At 35.5% G+C, this 19,574-nt stretch overlaps 1 protein-coding gene across 1 annotated transcript; it reads right to left on the bottom strand.

Annotated features, from left to right (window-relative positions):
- Positions 1 to 6,180: 6,180 nt before the first annotated feature.
- GPR174 (G protein-coupled receptor 174) lies at positions 6,181 to 8,046 on the bottom strand. Its single transcript, XM_065916604.1, has one exon. The coding sequence runs from the start codon at positions 7,870 to 7,872 to the stop codon at positions 6,871 to 6,873; it is 1,002 nt and encodes a 333-aa protein (XP_065772676.1). The 5' UTR covers positions 7,873 to 8,046; the 3' UTR covers positions 6,181 to 6,870.
- Between the last annotated feature and the right edge of the window lie 11,528 nt (positions 8,047 to 19,574).

The following is a 19,574-nucleotide window of genomic DNA, read 5'->3' as shown; positions in this document are numbered from 1 at the left end:
AATATTGGTGTTAATTCTTCTTTATATGTTTGTTAAAATTCATCTTTGAAGCAATATGATTTTGCTCTTTTCTGAGAGACTTGTTTACTGATTCAATCTTCTTAGTAGTAAATGTTGGATTCAAATTTTCTATTTCTTCCTGATTCAGTCATAAGTTGTATGTTTTTAAGAATTTTTCGATTTCTCCTAGGTGATCCTATTTGTTGACACTTTATTGCTCATGTTTCAAAGTTTTTGAATACTGACTTAATTCCTTGTGTTTTGGACAAATATTATACAGTCTGTTCATATTATTTCTTCCTAGTTCAGTTTTGATGGGCTTTATGATTCTAGGCAATTATCCATTTCTTCCTTGTTATATACTTGTTTTTTTTTACTTTGATGACATATCTTTTCATAGTGATCTCATAAGCTTATGTATTTCTGTATGGTTAACTATTGTTTCTCCTCTTTTATATCTAATTGTATCCATTTGAGTCTTCCCTCTTCATTTTTTAGTCTCACTAAAGGTTTGTTTATTTTATTTATTTATTTGAAAAATCTACTCTTGGTTTCATTGATGTTTTCTCTCTCTCTCTTTTTTTAATCTTCATTTTGTTATTTTACACTGTGATCTTTATTGTTTCCTTCTCTTTCTTAACTTTGGGCTTGTTTTGCTCTAATTTTATTAATTCCTTGAAGTGCAATTTTAGGTTGTTTATTTGTGATATTTCTAATTACTTAATATATGCATTTGCCACTATAAACTTTCCTCTCAGAACTGCTTTTGTGGTGTCCCATAGGTTTTGTTGATTTGTATTTCTATTTTCAAATGGCTTTAGATATTCTTTGATTTTCATTTTGATTTCTTCTTTGACCCATTGGTTGTTCTGAAGCGTGTTGACTTGTTTCCACATAGTTGTAGATTTTTTTCAATTTTCCTGTTGATATGTAGTTTCATATCAGAAATGTGTGGTCAAATGAGGTACTAGATATTATTATTTCAATCTTTTTACATTTGCTAAAATTTATTTTATATCTTATATGATCTATCCCTGAGAATCTCTTGTGTGTACTTGAGAAGAATATGCATTCTGCTGTTGTTGGATGGAATATTGTGAAGATGTCTTTTAGGTTCATTTGCTATAATGTATGGTTTAAATCCATTGTTTCTTGGTTTTCTGTCTAGATGATTCATCCATTTTTGAAAGTGGGATATTAAAGTTTCCTGGCTTCCCTGGTGGCTCGGTGGTAAAGAATCTGCCTGACAATGCAGGTTTGATACCTGGGTTGGGAAGGTTCCTTGGAGAAGAAAATGGCAACCCACGCCAGTATTTTTGCTTGGGAAATCCCATGGACAGAGGAGCCTGTTGGGCTACAGTCCATGGGATCGCAAAATAGTTGGCCACGACTTAGGGACTAAATGACAACGAATTAAATCCCCTACTATTATTGCATTGTTGTCTATTTCTCTCTTCAGAGCTATTGGTGTTTACTTAAAATATTTAGGTACCTCAATGTTTGGTGTGCACATATTTATGATTATTACATCCTCTTGATGAATTGATTATTTTAATGAAGCATATCTTAATTTCTCTGTCTCTTGTCCTTTCTTTACTTAAATTCTGTTTTGTCTGATATCAGTATAGCTACCACTTTCTTTTGGTTTCCACTTTCATATCTTTTTTCATCTCTTCACTTCAAATTTATGTGTATTCTTAAATCTGAAATGGGCCTCTTTCAGGCAGTATATAGTTGGGTCTTGTTTTTCTTTTTTAAATCCATCCAGTCCCTATGTGCCTTTTGATTGATAAGTTCAATCCATTTATATTTATACTAATTATTGTTAAGTAAGGACATATTTATAACATCTTATTAATAACTTTCTGACTATTTTGTATTTCCATTGTTATGTTTTCTCACTGTCTCTACATACTTTCATAAATTGCTTAGTTTCCAGGGTGGTATTCTTTGTTTCCCCTTTCTTTGTCTTTTGTAGATCTATTCTAGGTTTCTGAGTAGTCCATTTTCAGTTAATAGAAACTGATATATGGATGCCTATAAAAGCTCCACCCTTTTACTCTTCTTTTTCATACAATTGATGTTACAATTTATTTCTTTTTATGCCATGTATTTGCTTATAATACAATTTATTGTAGCTATAGTTATTTTTTCTACTCTCTTCCCTTTATTTTTTTTTACTATAATTGAGCAATTAATACAACATCCTAATATAGAGTTATGGTTTTCTGAATCTGACTTTCATCTTTACCAGTGTGTCATGTACTTTCACAGGTTTTCCCGCCACTGATTAGTGTCTTTTCATTTCAGCTTGAAGAATTTTCAATATTTCTTGCAAGGCATGTCTAGTGGTGGTGAACTCCCTCAGCAATTGACTGTCCAGGGAAGCATTTATTTCTTCCTCTTATCTGAAAGATACCATTGCCAGATAAAGTTTTCTTGGTTGGTAATTTCTATCTTTCAACATTTTGGATATATCATTCCACTCACTCCTGACCTTAGAGTTTCTGCTGATACTCCAGTATCTTCTTTTTTGTAGGAGCTTCAGAAGCAAAACTGAGAGGAAGATACTGGGGTGTGAGTGATAGGCCTAATTACAGCCCACCCCCATGAAGGAGCAGTTGCTCTGATATTCCTTGAAGATATCCAAGAAGGCAAATTTAAGCCCTTAAATAAGGACTCTGCCTATAGATGAATAAGAAAATTTTCAGTAAGGAGTTAGATGAAGAGAACCTAGCCAACAAAAAGTAGAAGAAATATGGTCTTGGAAAAATCAAGTAAGTGGTTAAGAGTGAGGAAGTACTGCTGAAGAAATGGTCTGTGTTCAAGAAAGTTACAGCTCACCTCCCACCCCTCAAACACACATCATATCCTTTAATTGTTGAGAAATAAATAAGCTGAAAGAGTCACACTTACTTGAGAATTCATCTTTTATTTTTTTCCCCTCAAAATATGGTACAGTGAAGGCAGTGGGATCACTTCTGAATTGGCTTCAGGAAGGCACATAGGAGGAATGCACTTTATTTGAGGACATTTAAAGTGTGGGCAAGTCCTATATTTAAACCTCATTATGTTCTTGAAGTCTACCAAAACATCAGAAATTTCTTCTTAGGAAATCCTTTACCACTTTCTAGGAAATTTTTTTCTGCAGCAGTCAAAATGTGTAATTTGTAACAACTTTGTTATTTCAGAAGACACTTGGACCTCCTGAAAGCACTAGGAATATAGTGAGATGAGAGAGTTGCTAAAGTGAAAAAAAGATAACTAGGATGAGAGGAGAGCCAGAGACAATTGTCCTGACTTCACTCTTTGTTTTATTTCATTATGTTTATGGAAATATGCTTTGGTAAGAGCAGACGGATACAGTGAATGATAGCTTTTCCTCTGCTAAACTATAAGGAAAATCAAAATATTGGGTCTTAAAAATTCTTAACACTAAATAGAAAACATTCCTTCTTTCCCCTCATCTCCTTTTCTTCCCAAAGGACTATCCTTTAACAGGTACAAGTATTTAAGTCGTTAGAATAACTTGGTCAACAAGTGAGAATGGGGAATAATCTTAGCAGAGTGTGGATAGTAGCGATTCTGTTTATGGGAAAAGTGGAGGGCACATGTAAGGTAGGTTGGGGAAGTGGTTTTTCTTTCCATTTGAGAATAGCATGCAACACTCCAGAGAGAAAGAGAGAGTAGAGCCTCAGAGAACTTCATATCCATGTAGGTGAGAACACTGACAAAGATTCTCAATTACATCAGTTTGCTGAAAAACTGGCTATATATACATGGAATTCTGGAGACAGAATTTTTTATGCAAATACAAAGATCTTCTTTATTATGAAAATGTGTATTATAAATTATAAATATAAATACATTACAAAGGAACATTTTCACAGTGTATTGGGAATAAAAACAAAAAGATGACATAAAAATGAAGCTGCACAAGAGTTCCACTCACGCATCCTTTCAGACCAACATGGTTTGTTCTGTTGTCCATAGGGCAGATGGTTCCTTTTCATGGAATTGCAGGTTAATAGAATTGGTTGCTTAACCAAGTGACAATGAAAATGTATACATCATTTGGATATAATAATAATAGCAATAATGAGAATAATAATAACATGGAAATCACTCCAATCAGTCCCAGCTGCCTTGGGGGAAGCTGTACTGGCCTTAGAATAGTATGCCTGGAGCAAAGCTGGACCAGAAAAATTACTGAGGACTCTAGAGTCTACATGCCTAGCTGCCTCTAAACCTTACTCTGGCTTGTGAATGTAGCCTGATAGTTGCCACTTAAAAGTAAAAAATAACTTGTATCTGTTTGCTCTGGCCTAAACTTAGTATAGGCCAGGTATTAGTATAATAAATACCTCATCATGGTAAGCAAAGTAGGTGTTTACTTACCATATGTAATCTGAAAGTCACTGTTGTAAGACGCACTTTCTTCAAAATATTGTTCTTCTAGACTGTTTTGGTGCTTTTGATCACTCCATTGAAACAAAATATTTACACTTTGAGATAAAATTCATCCCTAAGGCCTAGAATTCAGATATTCCTAGGCAAATTAATGTTAATCTAACATTAGTCCTTAGTACCTTAGTGTGAATAGACTGATCAGTTACTGACTAGAACAAGGGAATAGAAGGCAAAGCATATTCATGGGGGAAGGGGGTTAATAAAGTAAATCACAACATTGAATACAAACTTAGATGGGCAAACCTAAAGAGAAGGGGTGGTTCTTAGCTAAGCAGCATAAGAATACTGGACACTTGTTCTCTCTGTACTTTTCTCAAATGATATAAATAATTTTCAAGGACTCCTGGACTGCTTCATAAATGGGCTCTAACCTCAACATTTCCTCTAAGAACTTCAGTAATCTCCTGGAAATATTCTTTCCTCTTTAAGGTAACAGGTATGTTTAAAGTGAAATTATTACATTAATGAAATCAAATCAGAGGTCTCCCCCAAATGACCCTAAAAGTGTAGTTCATAATAATATAGAAACTAGTAAACATATATAGACAAGTTTCTCATTACAAGTACCCACAAAATTATTACTTCTGATCCCATTACAACACTAAATTATGGTCAAATACAAATCACTTTAAAGCAAATAGACTAGACATAGTTACAGTTACTCATTTTAAAACACAATTTAACATTCTTTCAGAGCTCATTTAGCACATATGTACCTTACAATGAACAATTAGGAGATAGATACATACACTATTGCTAGCAGTACAAAGTCAGTCTTCTAACAGGATAATATTTTAATAACAAAGTACAAGCAAATCAACACTTGTCTAGAGAAAACATTAGAAAATTTTCCATTCATCTAAGATATTAGAATTCACTTTTATTTCACTAATCTCCCCAAATATATTAATATCATAACTGTGTGTCTAAAATAACTCCTTTCCTGTAAATATGATGGAGCTCTTCTTTGATTTTCACGTTCCTTCCAGGCCAAAATTATCTGTGTGTTATATACTGCACAGATTTTAATTAAAGCATGTTTTAAAAGTTAGAGCTGTTTGCCAAAATATTTTTCAAAGTATTCTAATATTTAAGACCTCAGGTTTAATCGCTACTCATATTCTGGGTCTGTTTTTTACATACTAGTTCTAAACAGGTATTAGTAGGCAAGGTGTTTTAATAGGTGCCCAATGTCACCAAAATTAATCTTCTGCACTTTTCTCAACAGGGCAAAAATTGACTTTCCCAGCTGCCTTGGAAGAGGCTGCACCAGCCTTAGAATAGTATGACTGGAGCAAAGCTGGACCAAAAAAATTACTGAGAACTCTAGAATCTATATGCCTGTCTGCCTCTAGACCTTACTCTGGCTTGTGAATGTAGCCTGATAGTTTCCACTTAAAAGTAAAAACAACTTGTATCTTTTTGCTCTGGCTTTAACTTAGTGCATTGCTTCTTGTATAGGCTCAGAAAGTGCAGTAACCTCTCAGGTACCTCAATGTCAATCTAGAAGCATAGTAGACACTTTCTTTATTTGAAAAAAAATGTATATATATATATATATCTTCAGAGATGCTGTCTGGAAATAGTTTAAGAGAATCAGAACTGTGATTATCATGTATATGCTTTTTCCTGGACCTTTAATGACAATGTGGGTCACATTATATGAATTTTGACAAGTTACCTGTCTTGGATAGATTAAATATGTCAATATACAGTCATAAAGAGTATGTGAATTAGTTTCTTGTTTTTATTTTAAATATATCAGAGGCCTGAGTTCAGATTTTCATTCTGTTAATAGATGTGATAGATGATTTTTCATACTGATATTTAAATGAAGAAAATAGCTATTTGAGTCTTCAAACTCAAGAGTATAATCACATATAGGAGACAAAAAAAGGTCCGTGCTTATAACACTGTTTCACAAAATAGTATATTGTCTATCCTACTTAATTAAAGGCAACTAAAATATGATATTGGGATATAAACTGTGATTACTAGTATAAATAGACAACTACATTGTTTCTAAATATAAAGAAATTCAGTGTCCATTGTAACAAAACCAAGTGCTTATAATAAGTTCAAGCTAATAGTCTCTCTGTGTCTTAGGTTCACAGATAAAACTGACTCCTGCTGAAAGCATGTACATATAGTATGTCACTGAAATTTTAGAGCTTAAATCTTAAAGACTTGATGACAGATTACTACATGGACACCTCAACATCAATGATAGTGGAATATAATGCTCTAAATAGATTGTGTTATGAAGACGTGAAATCTTCATATAGGTAAGATAGAGCATAACTGAAAAACTTGGAGTGCTTGCTGTGATTACTTCCCGGTAGCTTGGAGTATTGCAAATATGTTCTAATATATTTCACTCCACATCCATTTTTTTTTAATTTAACATAATTCAGTTGACAAGATAGATGTGGTATGGTTGCTCACAAGTGATTTTGCATGGAGTTTTATGTTATCATGCAAATCTTGTCTTGAAAGTCGTCTTCTGAACTCATCAGTGGTAAAATAGTATATGATTGGGTCAAGGCAGGAATTCAAACTAGCAAGACACAAGGCAACAGAATGAAATATTAGAATCACCCTTCTGGCTAGGCAGCTTTTAATTTCATTGGACTTGACCAGGAAATCTAAAGGAAAACTGAAGTGATAAGGTGCAAAGCAAATTAGGAAAACTCCTGCACAGGTTAGAATCATCTTCAAGGCTTTCTTTTTCTCTCCAAGGTCTTGTGCAACAGGATATTTATCTTGCAGCGATAAAACTGTCTTCCAGGTGCAAAACAGGACAATCAGAAGAGGAGTGATAAACCCAATCAACTCGCCAATGGTCATCATGACAACAGACTGAGCTAGATTGACATTCCTGGTAGGAAGATCCACAAAGCATTTGGTTCTGTGGCTAGGGGTGTCATCATTGCTTCTAAGGAGGGGAAATAGCAGACAGGCAAGGCAGATTATCAACCAGCCAGAAATGCTGATGTATAGGTCATACTTCTGTTTACAGTCATGGAAGCGAAAGGGGTACAGGAGAAACCAAAATCTTCGCACACTGATGCAGACCAAGAAGTAGATGCTTGCATACATGTTGACATACTTCAGGTAGAAACAAAACATGCAGAGGCCAGACCCGAATGGCCAGTCATGATTCAAATAGTAAAAGATCCTCAGGGGCAAGGAGAGGACTTGTAGTAAGTCAGCAATGGCCAGGTTTATCATGAATATCACAGCCCGTTTGGTTTCTTTCATATAGCCATAAAATACCCACAAGGCTAATATGTTCCCTATGAGACCTGGCACAAGAATAACCGTGTATGTCACAGCATAGATGAAGTATCGGAAATCTGTATTGTCTCTACTGATCTCAGCACATGTGTCATTAGCAGTCATGTTTGTTTCTAGAGAAGCTGTCTTTGCTAAATGGTGGTTAAAAATCTAAATTTACAATCTACTACTGCTCTTTCTAAAAGATTGATCATCGATGAGCTGGAGAAACTGAATATAGAATAACCTCCTTTTTTATTGCATTGGTCAGAGCTTCTAGACATGATTTGGGGGCTTTTCAAAGAACTATCTGCATGTTTGCTTTGAATTTGTCTACATTAACTACATGGAAGTCTAATGTGCAATCACAGATGACAAGCTGTTATAATTTCCCCTTCTTGTTAGTCAGTTAAAAGGCCTTCTGAGACATCACGACAGTTGATCCTCTCCCACTTGGATCATGAATGTGCTATATAGAAGCTCTTCAAATTCCCATATGATGATAGTCATCTCTTTACTTGTGTTTGGCAGGTTGTTTTTCTCTTTTTTTGGCTCACATAGAAGAAAGGTTTCCTCTAGTACTCAGTGTGCCTAAAACTCTTCAAAGATGATTGACTCAGATGAGTCAGCTTCCTGGGACTTTCTCAGTTATATGTTGAAAACAAAGCCAGAACTGCAAATGAAAAAAAAAAAAAAAAGTAAGCCAATTATTGTTTTGCAAAAATAATAAATTTTAAAATATTTAATTAAAAATAGCTTAATTTTTAAATTTTAATTAAAATAAAATTTAATTTAAAAAATCTTGTTTTTGCAAAAACGAGAAAAGCTTATGTGTAGAAAAATCCATTACCTTTAATGGAAAGTTCTGACATGAGTAAGGGTGATAGATACAAGTTCCATAGGCACTTTAGAATCACAAGAGAGTATAGCTAGAAAGAATCTGAGAGATAATCTAGCTCCTTACTACTCAAAATATGATCCATGAATCAGCATTGCTTAAGAGTTTATTAGAAATGCAGAAGAATCTCAAGTCCCACCTGGGACATGCTGCATAACAATCAGCAATTTAAGAAGAACCACAAATGATTCTTAGGCGTGTTAACATTTGAGAGGCTCTGATGTAGACCACAGAAATGCTAGGCTGGAAGAAGCACAAGCTGGAATCAAGATTGCCGGGAGAAATATCAATAGCCTCAGATATGCAGATGACACCACCCTTATGGCAGAAAGTGAAGAGGAACTAAAAAGCCTCTTGATGAAAGTGAAAGAGGAGAATGAAAAAGTTGGTTTAAAGCTTAACATTCAGAAAACTAAGGTCATGGCATCTGGTTCCATCACCTCATGGCAAATAGATGGGGAGACAGTGGAAACAGTGGCTGACTTTATTTTTCTGGGCTCCAAAATCACTGCAGATGGTGATTGCAGCCATGAAATTAAAAGATGCTTACTCCTTGGAAGGAAAGTTATGACCAAACTAGATAGCATATTAAAAAGTAAAGACATCACTTTGCCAACTAAGGTCCATCTGGTCAAGGCTATGGTTTTTCCAGTGGTCAAGTATGGATGTGAGAGTTGGACTGTGAAGAAAGCTGAGCGCCGAAAAATTGATGCTTTTGAACTGTGGTGTTGGAGAAGACTCTTGAGAGTCCCTTGGACTGCAAGGAGATCCAACCAGTTCATCCTAAAGGAGATCAGTCCTGGGTGTTTATTGGAACGACTAATGCTGAAGCTGAAACTCCAGTACTTTGGCCACCTCATGCGAAGAGTTGACTCATTGGAAAAGACCCTGATGCTGGGAAGGATTGGGGGCAGGAGGAGAAGGGGATGACAGAGGATGAGATGGCTGGATGGCATCACCGACTCGATGGGCATGAGTTTGAATAAACTCCGAGAGTTGGTGATGGACAGGGAGGTCTGGCGTGCTGTGATTCATGGGGTCGCAAAGAGTGGGACACGACTGAGCGACTGAACTGAACTGATGTAGACCACAAATATCACTGATTGTCAGACACACCTGGGGAAGTTTAAAAAAAAAAAATATATATATATATATGTATATATATATATATATTTTTCCTTAGACTTCCTGGTGTCTCCCCCAGAAATTCTGAGTCAGTATTTAAGACTTGGAATTTGTATTTTTAAAAGGTCTCTATATTATTAAGATATAGCCAACCCAGCAATTGTCCTTGAACCATCATTTAGGGGCCACTGATTTGGTTCAAATATTTCCCACATATTTAAAGTAAGTGGGCAACTAGCCTCTCTTTAAATACTTTCATTAACACATGTTATTAAGACACTTTTCAATTATGCAAGACAATACCAGTACAAAGATTCAAAATTTACAGAAAGTTGACACAGTTAGGTCCACGACCTTTGTTCTAAAACAAATTTTAGCTTAAGGGCCTGAATAGTTACCTCAAGGATGCTGAAATACAGGAGGACATAACTGAGTTTAAAGATAGGAGGGAAGAACAAAAATGAAATAGAAATTATAAAACATCCTGCTTTGGATTATCAAATCCATGTGGCTTGAAGTAGGCTTGATTCATCCCCTGAAGGAATTATTATTATTATTTTGCCTCAATTGCCTGGTAAGTAGAACAGCACATTTTGTTCAAGATATGGTATGTACTTTAATTAAACATCCTGATGAATGATATGAACTAGGCATTCAGATTGATGAGGTTAAATACTTCAGATTTCTCATATAAGGAAATAGAGAGATGGTGTCATAAAACACAGAGAAGCACGACTGTAAGAATGAAAGTTGATGCTAAAAGAGTGGTTAAAATTAGATTGTTTAGCCCCCAAACTGAAATATATCTTCAAAATATTTTCACAGGTAGTGACTTTGATTATGTGACAGGCAAAATTAGGTGAAAGACAAAAAAAATCACAAACCCTGGTTTTTCAACCTCCTTTTAACTATTATGTATAAAAGTCATATGTACATGTATGCTTAATCGTGTCCAACTCTGCAACCCTATGGATTGTATCCCATTAGGCCCCTCTGTCCATGAGATTCTCCAGACAATAATACTGGAGTGGGTTGCCATGCCCTTCTCCAGGGGATCTTCCCAAGACAAAAGTTGAACTTGCATCCCCTGTGTCAAATGCATTGAAGGTGGGTTCTTTACTCACTGAGCCACTGGAGAAGCCCATACATAGAAATCATCACCTGATAATCTCAATGATTAGAAATCAGAAGTTAAAAAATATATATCCAGTAGCCTCTAATGAACATCCACCTTTCCTATCACAGTCAATGGCTTTTAAATCTACATATCAATCTTTAGCAGTAGCTCTCTTCCCAAATATGTAACACCTATTCTTTTGGACATTTTGTCATCATCTCAGAATTCAACTTATGAAAATGAAGCAATATTTTTATTTATTTAAAATAGGTCTTATTTATACAAAATCCATTTCCTTCAAGGATGTGTACAACTGCACTGTTTTATACATTTCTAGTGAATGTTTTAGTTTCTGAGATTGGCTAAAGAGCAGTCTAATGATACTTACCATCTTAAAATGTTGACAGATTTTTGCTCTTGAAGTTCTTATTTCTGGGAATTGATCCTGGATGAGGACTTAAAGATAGGTCCTATTACAGGACCTATAGGTGCTATTATAGACTGTTGTATAAGGTCTGCAATAAACATTATATATGTGCTAAAATAAAATGAAATATGGTATATCTTGTGAGATCATGTTGTGTCTTTGATAAAAAATCTCCTAATGTATTTTCATCTCACTCAGCGAAAAAATAAAAGTTCTTACAACGTACAGACTATGTCACCTATACAATCTGGCCTCTAGTTACTCTTCTGACCTCACCTTCTATGATTCTCCCCTTTGAACTCTGCTCCAGCCACTTTAACATTCTTGCTGTGAGGTGAACAGACCAATAATAGTTTCATCTCAAAGCATTTGAGTTGGCAGTTTCCTGTGCCTGAAATGCTTTAACTTAGTATGTATGTGCTTTACTTCCTTACCTCTTTCAGATCTTTACCCAAGTGGAACCTTTTCATGAGGCTTTCTATCCTTATCTTCCTATTTAAAACTGCAGCTCACCTCTAACACTTCCTATCTCTCTTTAGTATTTATTTTACCCATTTCCAGTCATAACTAACATACTCTTTGATTATTGCTTATTTTGTTTTCATATATTTTCCCTATTAGAATGCAAAGTTCAAGAGAACAAGGACTCTTGTATATTTTGTTTACTTGCCTTAAAACAGCACCAAGGACTGTGGAAAACACAAGTGAGTGCTCAGTATTTGTTCAATGAAATACTTTCAGTAAATAAAATCATTTGACTATAAACATCAATGTATCTTATACAAAAATCATCATCCTTCGAAACTTCAAACCAGTTTTTACTCCTGACTTCTTCATTGCTGTTAAGCTCATCCGTGTTTTCCCAGGTTGCCTCAAAGTCTTGGAGGCATTGACTCATTGTTATTTATTTTCCACTTCCAAACTGATTCCTAAAGGGAAGATAGTGTACTATGGGGGAAATAACATGTGTTTAGGAGTCAGAATTACCTGAGTTTAAATTCTTGCTCTTTTAATTAACAGCTGTGCAACTTTGGGTGTATCATTAAACTTCTCCAATTCTTTAATTTTTTGTAATCATAGTACCTAACTTAGAGAGTCAATGTGAGAATTGAGCCGCCATATATAATTTATTTAGCATAGTGTATAGTACATAAGTGCTTAATAACCAACATTCTTAATTATTACTACTTTCTGCAACTGCATTATTTTTCATAATTGTATTATTCTTTAAATTGCATTGTTTTTACTTTAGTTCAGGGGCTTATTACTTAATTTATCTATGTCTTCCTTTATCTTTTTCCTTTAAATGATATCTTTAAAAATCACTAATGGCTTCCTTTTGCCCAACAAATTACAAAATACATAGTCTGGCAATCAATGGCTTCCTTAAATAGAGTGCCATCAACATTTAAAATTTTGTCTTCCAGTGTTCTCATGTGCCAAGAACTCCAGCGAAACTGAGCTCCATACCATTCAAATTGACCTTTTCTTCCTCAACAAATAGCTTTTGCTCATTCTGTTGCCTCAGCTTGGAATATCTTTTTGTTTGTTTGTTTTGCATAGCAGTCCTACTTATTTATGAAGACCTCTCTCAAATTTTCAGTTCTTCATGGAAACTTTAGTGTTTAACTCAACAATGTTGTCCTAACTCCTTTTAAAATCCCCATTTATACTTCAATTAAAGCACATACTTCTGCTTTTTGGTTAGTAACTCATTTTATTTATGCCTCTGCTCCCCTTTTCATCCCACTCTACCACAAGGCCAGAAAATTCTTGAAGTCTGGGGTTTAGTCTTATGTACTTCTATATCCTCTGGAACACTTAGAACTATGTCTTGAATGTATAGGGTTCATCCAATATTTATTAAGCAAATAGTTATTCAGCATTTATCATTTGCCAGGCAATGTGCTTGCTACTTTCACTTTTGAAAATCTTCAAAGTCAAATAGCTTACAATATTTTCAGGAAACCTGTCCAGCAACTGTATCTAAGAACTGACTACAGTTCAGTAAGCAAATATGTTTAGAAAGTCTTTCCTTGGTTAATTCTTCTAGAGAGAATGTTCCATCAGAATTTTTATTTTAGAAAGAAGTGTTCTGTATACATACCATATCTAGTCATGTTCCCAACTTCCCTTATCTCTGGCATCTATGACTCCCCAATAGGCCAGATACATGAAGGGAGGAAATATCTTTGTGTGGACAGACAAAGCAGTTATCTATAGTTATTATTTTACTGGGAAGTTTCACTTAGCCAAGTCTAAATGTTTCTTTTGAGATCTTAAGCACAGTTCCTCTTCAGCAGATTGTGCGTCTTGTTCCTCTGCTTCGAGTAGTGCACTTTTAATTACTTGGAGAAAGAGGAAATGTCATCACTCAATTTCACGTCACCAGTGATAATGCCCAGTCATGCTGCTTTTTGTCAGATATCCTAGTTCACAATCACTTCTCATCCTAGAGACCAGGGGACTGCAGAAGGTGTTGAAATCTGTACTGATAATTAAAACTTAATTTAGCCACTATCCACTTTCTTGTTTCTACCATTCATTAAAAAATTTAGTTTTTTATTACACAGCTCTCATGCCTTAGGGTCTTGCTCTTATCCACATGATTTATAGGTGTCTATGTTTAGTCTTTCCTTTTGTCTTAAGCAAAATTTCTCAAAATATGGTCCCTAGGCAAACATGGCATATATAACTTTCTATTTAAAATACAAGTAACCATTTTACAAAGTTCAATTCTACACATTACATTTAAAATATTCTCAGTTTTATAGAAGTGATGAGAAGATCACAAGCTGTTATGGTGGGGAAACTGTACGCATTTCCTGTTCTCAGTGCTGACAGGGCTGTGGGGATTTTCTTCAGCTCTTTTGAATGTTCACTTTGTGTCTCAGACCAGACATGAGCATTTGGGCAAGAAGGTTTTTTTTGTTTTTGTTTTTTTTTTAAGTGAAGTTATAAGCTTCCAAGCATCCATAAAATAAACTAAGTTCCAAGATAATCAAGTCTTTCTGCCCCCCCCCTTTTTTTTTGCAGCTCTTTCTTGCAATTTTCTGTTTGAGAGTGTATCCACACAAAACATCCAATGCTTCACATGATTAATAGTCTGTGAAAGTGGAAGAGTAAACAAATCTTATGAGTTCTAGTAAAAAAGGCAAGCATGAAGTGGAAAATTAAACCAGTCTCCAGGACCTCACTCCAGGATTGGCCTTGCTTTGAGATGTAGGTAACTACCTACTGTGATGTAAATTCATGAATTTTCAAAACTCCTTCCTTTAAGAAAGATCAAAGAAAAAGTCTTTTCCCACTTGTTGGCTGGAGTGCAAACTTCTTTTTTTAAGAATAAGCCTTTTGCCTTATACAGAGAGTTTTGGCTTGGGCTATCAGCCTCCCACCTTTAAAGATAAGAGTCCTGTAATTTAAAACCTAGTAACTTTTCTTAAGGAATGTCACTACCTGATACAAACTCAGAATTTCTGGATCATGTTGTAATAGACCTCAGAACTTTTGCATCCTTTGCCTTTCTGCTCAGTGTATCTGATGCTTCTAGTCTTGGTACTTAGTAATTTCCACTTTCCACCATTACTTGTGTTTTGCTTGTAATTTGGAGCCATTTCTCCACACTATATTATTCAAAGTGCATAGTATTTTGTTTATTAAAAGGAAAGCAAATGTGGAAGCTTCTCAGAAGACACTGGGGTCTTCAGAAACTTCATAAAGGATCTTGATGGAAAATTATTTAGAATTAAATTTTAAATACTAAAGTGCAAATAGCAAAAAGGAATTAGTTACCCCTCAGTAAAAAGCCATAAAAAGTACTCATAGAGACTTCAGTAACTACTCTGAAAAATTACCAGGGAACATTTGATATCTCAAGAACAAGGCAATTAATCTGACAAAGGGCAATCTTAATTTTGAATTTTAAATGGCAGATAATGTATACTGTCCAAGAAGTGACCACATACCAGGAACAATTACTGTGGTCCTACACTTCTTTCAGCAGCAAAAAACTGAGTCTTCGGGAAACTCTTGGCGGTTAAAGATATCTTTCTAACTACTAACACTGAAGTGTCACTGAAAAAGAAGATTATTGGATTCCTTGATTAATTTTCTAACAGTGACAGGAATGCTATGACAGGCACATGTCCCTTGGCTTTAGATGGAAGCAGAGAGAGTGGCACATTACTGCTAATGCATCTTCTTTCCATATTCTTCTTTTATAAGCTACCACATTTGAGAAAAGAGTTATGAATATAAAATGTTAGTAGAGTAGATATATGTTTCTTTGGCTCTGTCAAGGAGGATTATGGGAGTGTTTAAGTGGGGGCAAGTCCCAGACTAAACTCATAGACTCTTGTGTCAAATCTACTCTACTCATGATCTAAGAACAAGGTAATGACATATTTACCTGGAGGTCACTCTAGCCCAAATCTGGAATAAGGATGCCCCAGGTATGAAATATCAAACATCAAATTATTCTGTAGGTCCTCACCAGAACTGTTGTCATATATGTTGGAGATGGCATCACATATATGTTGATTGAAAAGAGGTAGTGAAAATTGAATGATATAGGACCTTTCACATGACACTCTTTTCATTCTACACCAGTCTTTAAAGTACTAAATTCACAAATATCCAGACATTTTACTCTTCTCTAAGACAGGGCTGAGGTGTCCTAGAAGGATTACAGACTCCATCTGAAGTTAAGCCTAGGATTATGTCAGCCAGTGGAGCTTGATGCATGGCCAATAGTTGATTGGAATTTTGTATATTTGTTTTCACTGCATAATACTCTGTTAGTAAATAAGGTAATTTTTCAGTGAGTGGCAATATTTGTAAGATTGGTATATAATGAAGAACAAGTCAATGTCCTTCATTAATCTTGTTCTTTGGCTTTAAAAGCAGATCTATGTCATTCACTGTTTTTTAGCAGTCTGTAGTATGAGTTGAAAAGCTGGAGCCTATTATACAGAGTGAAGTAAGCCAGAAAGCAAAACACCAATACAGTATACTAACACATATATATGGAATTTAGAAAGATGGTAATGATAACCCTGTATGAAAGACAGCAAAAGAGACACAGATGTATAGAACAGTCTTTTGAACTCTGTGGGAGAGGGTGAGGGTAGGATGCTTTGGGAGAATGGCATTGAGACATGTAAATTACCATATGTGAATTGAATCGCCAGTCCAGGTTTGATGCATGATACAGGGTGCTTGGGGCTGGTGCACTGGGAAGACCCAGAGAGATGGGATGGGGAGGGAAGTGGGATGGAGGTTTAGGATGGGGAGCACTTGTATACCCATGGAAGATTCATGTCAATGTATGGCAAAACCAATACAATATTGTAAAGTAATAAATAAATAAATAAATAATTTTAAAACGAGAAAGCATAAAAAAAGAAACCCTGAAAATCCCTTCTTCCAAAGTCTTTTGCAGATGTTTTTACAGAAAGATAATGAGATTCTATTCTGTCTTGACTCAACATATAATGTTCATACCTAAAATGAATAGGTAAGTAAATAAAGAATACCCACCAGAAACTGCAAATTTTTTGTACCTTTCTAGCATAGTATCAGTAGCACTTAGCAATATTTCAGGAGGAAAAAACATTCATATTTTATCTCTGTTTACAACATTTTAGGATGAGCAATAGCCCACCTTCCTTTTTATTATGTTAAATGGCATACCTTTCTTATTTTAGATGAACATATTTCTACAGATATCTTTGTCAGATACAGGATAAAGCAAATCATGAACTTATGTAAAATCTTTCAAATATTCACACTTTGATGGTTTAAAATCTCTGACATTCAAAACTATTTTGTCTCTTTAGCATGATCTCTTATTATACTCTTCCAAATGCCCTAGGCTTCCACCATGCCAGGCTGACCTTGAATATATTGTGTACCTTTTAATCTCTCTCTCTCTCTTTCTTTTAATTTAGTCTGAAAGTTTTTAAGGTCAAGTCTCCCATCCTCACTTTTCCACTTGGATAAAAAAAAAAAGTCTTGGTAGAAAGGAGAATTTTGATAATTTCATTTCTACTTCCAAGATTCTGAGTCATTCAGATTGTAATTAGCTCTTCTTCCCAGGTGGCACTAGTGGTAAAGAACACTCCTGCCAATGCAGGAGACATAGGAGGCTGGAGTTCGACTCCATATCTGGATTGGGAAGATTCCCTGGAGTAGCAAATGGCAACTCACTCCAGTATTCTTGCCTGGAGAATCCCATGGACAGAGGAGCCTGGTGGGCTACAGCCCATAGGGTCACAAAGAGTTGGACATGACTGAAGCGACTTAGCATGCATACAAACCTTCCTTTGACTTCCTGTAGCATACTGCTTGTACCTCTATTATAGTCTGATGGGACCTGACTAATAGTATAGTTAGTTTTCTATATAACTGTTAAACTGTAAGCTTTTTTTTTTTTTTTTTTTTTTTTTTTTTTAATATTATTTTATTAGTTGGAGGCCAATCACTTTACAACATTTCAGTGGGTTTTGTCATACATTGACATGAATCAGCCATATAGTTACATGTATTCCCCATCCCGATCCCCCCTCCCATCTCCCTCCCCACCCGACTCCTCAGGGTCCTCCCAGTGCACCAGGCCCAAACTGTAAGCTTTTTGAGAACAGAAACTCTGTCTTAATCATCCACATATCTCTCACAACACTTCGGTCAGTTCAGTCACTCAGTCGTGTCTGACTCTTTGCAACCCCATGGATTGCAGCATGCCAGGCTTTCCTGTCATCACCAACTCCCGGAACTTGCTCAAACTCATGTTCATCAAGTCAGTGATGCCATCCAACCATCTTATCCTCTGTCGCCCCCTTCTCCTCCTGCCTATAGCATTTCTCAGCATCAGGGTCTTTTCAAACAAGTCAATTCTTCACATAAGGTGGCCAAAGTATTGGCGTTTCGGCTTCAGCAGCAGTTCTTCCAATGAATATTCAGGACTGATTTCCTTTAGGATTGACTGGTTTGATCTCCTTGCAGTCCAAGGGACTTTCAAGAGTCTTCTCCAACACCACAGTTCAAAAACATTAATTCTTTGGCACTCAGCTTTCTTTATGGGCCAACTCTCACAACACTTAGACCAGTACCAAATGCTCATTGGCAGATCTTTAATAGATGCCTACTAAATTTGAATACAAATTCCCCTGAATGGCTATAGGATATTTTTTCCAATTATCTAGTTTTGTATAATTTTTAAAGTATATGTCACTTAAAGGCTCTTAAAATTATGAAATCTAAAAGCATATTTAGTGATTTCCAGCTATTGTTTTAATAATTGATATTGGCTACTGCAATGCATTTGAAGATTACCAAACCTCTTTTTAAATAATTTCTGTTTTTTATTTACTGAGGATCACATCTGAAATTTTTAATAGCAGGAAAATTTGCTCTTCCTTCTTAATCATCTCTCAATGGATAAAATAAGTGCTCTGGATCCCATACCATTGAACTGATTATGATTTCATCCACAGTTCCCTCAAAACAATCAAATATATTCATATAAGTGTTTGGAAATCAAATTGAATAAATTTCAAAAACAATCAAAAAGAAAATCCCTCCTTCATGGCAACAGTGACCCCAGTAATCCTCCATGCTCACTTAACATTTAAAAAATAATTCAGCTACAATGTTACCATATTTACCAGCAAACTCTGAACTAAAGCAGAATTGTTGTTGTTATGTAGCCACTAAGTCACATTTGACTCTTGCTAACCCATGGACTGTAGCCCGCCAGGCTCCTCTTTCCATGGGATTTCCCAGACAAGAATATTAGAGTTGGATTGCCATTCCCTTTTCCAGGGGATCTTCCTGATCCAGGGATTGAAAGCACATCTCCTGCATTCGCAGGCAGATTCTTTAACATGGAGTCACAAGGGAAGCCCTGAGGCAGAATACAGAACTCAAAACAACCTTATTGCCTTTTAAAAAAAATCTTAACTTTCAGTATACATTTAAACAGCCAAATTGTATTACAATTAAAAGAAGTGCAAATAAAAGCAAGTCAGGTTTAAAAAGTATTACCCTCCTACCACACACACATACCCCAAAATGGAAGAGCACACTTCTTTGTGGTAATGTGGTGCTATTTTTATTTTTTTTTAACCACCACCTGCTGCCTTCTTTTGGCAGGAAATGACAACTCCCTCCCCCATCATACCCAGGGGACTTACCATGTACTGAAACTGTGTTGAACAAGCACTTGTTCCCAAAACCTGCAGTTAAGAAAATATTATATTTTC

Source organism: Muntiacus reevesi, chromosome X, assembly GCF_963930625.1.
Source record: "Muntiacus reevesi chromosome X, mMunRee1.1, whole genome shotgun sequence".
NCBI lineage: Eukaryota > Metazoa > Chordata > Mammalia > Artiodactyla > Cervidae > Muntiacus > Muntiacus reevesi.
This window is presented reverse-complemented; position numbering and strand designations above follow the sequence as displayed.

Bases quoted from the DNA above. Each gene is read 5' to 3' on its own strand.
- GPR174 (XM_065916604.1), bottom strand. From the start codon at position 7,872: ATGACTGCTAATGACACATGTGCTGAGATCAGTAGAGACAATACAGAT.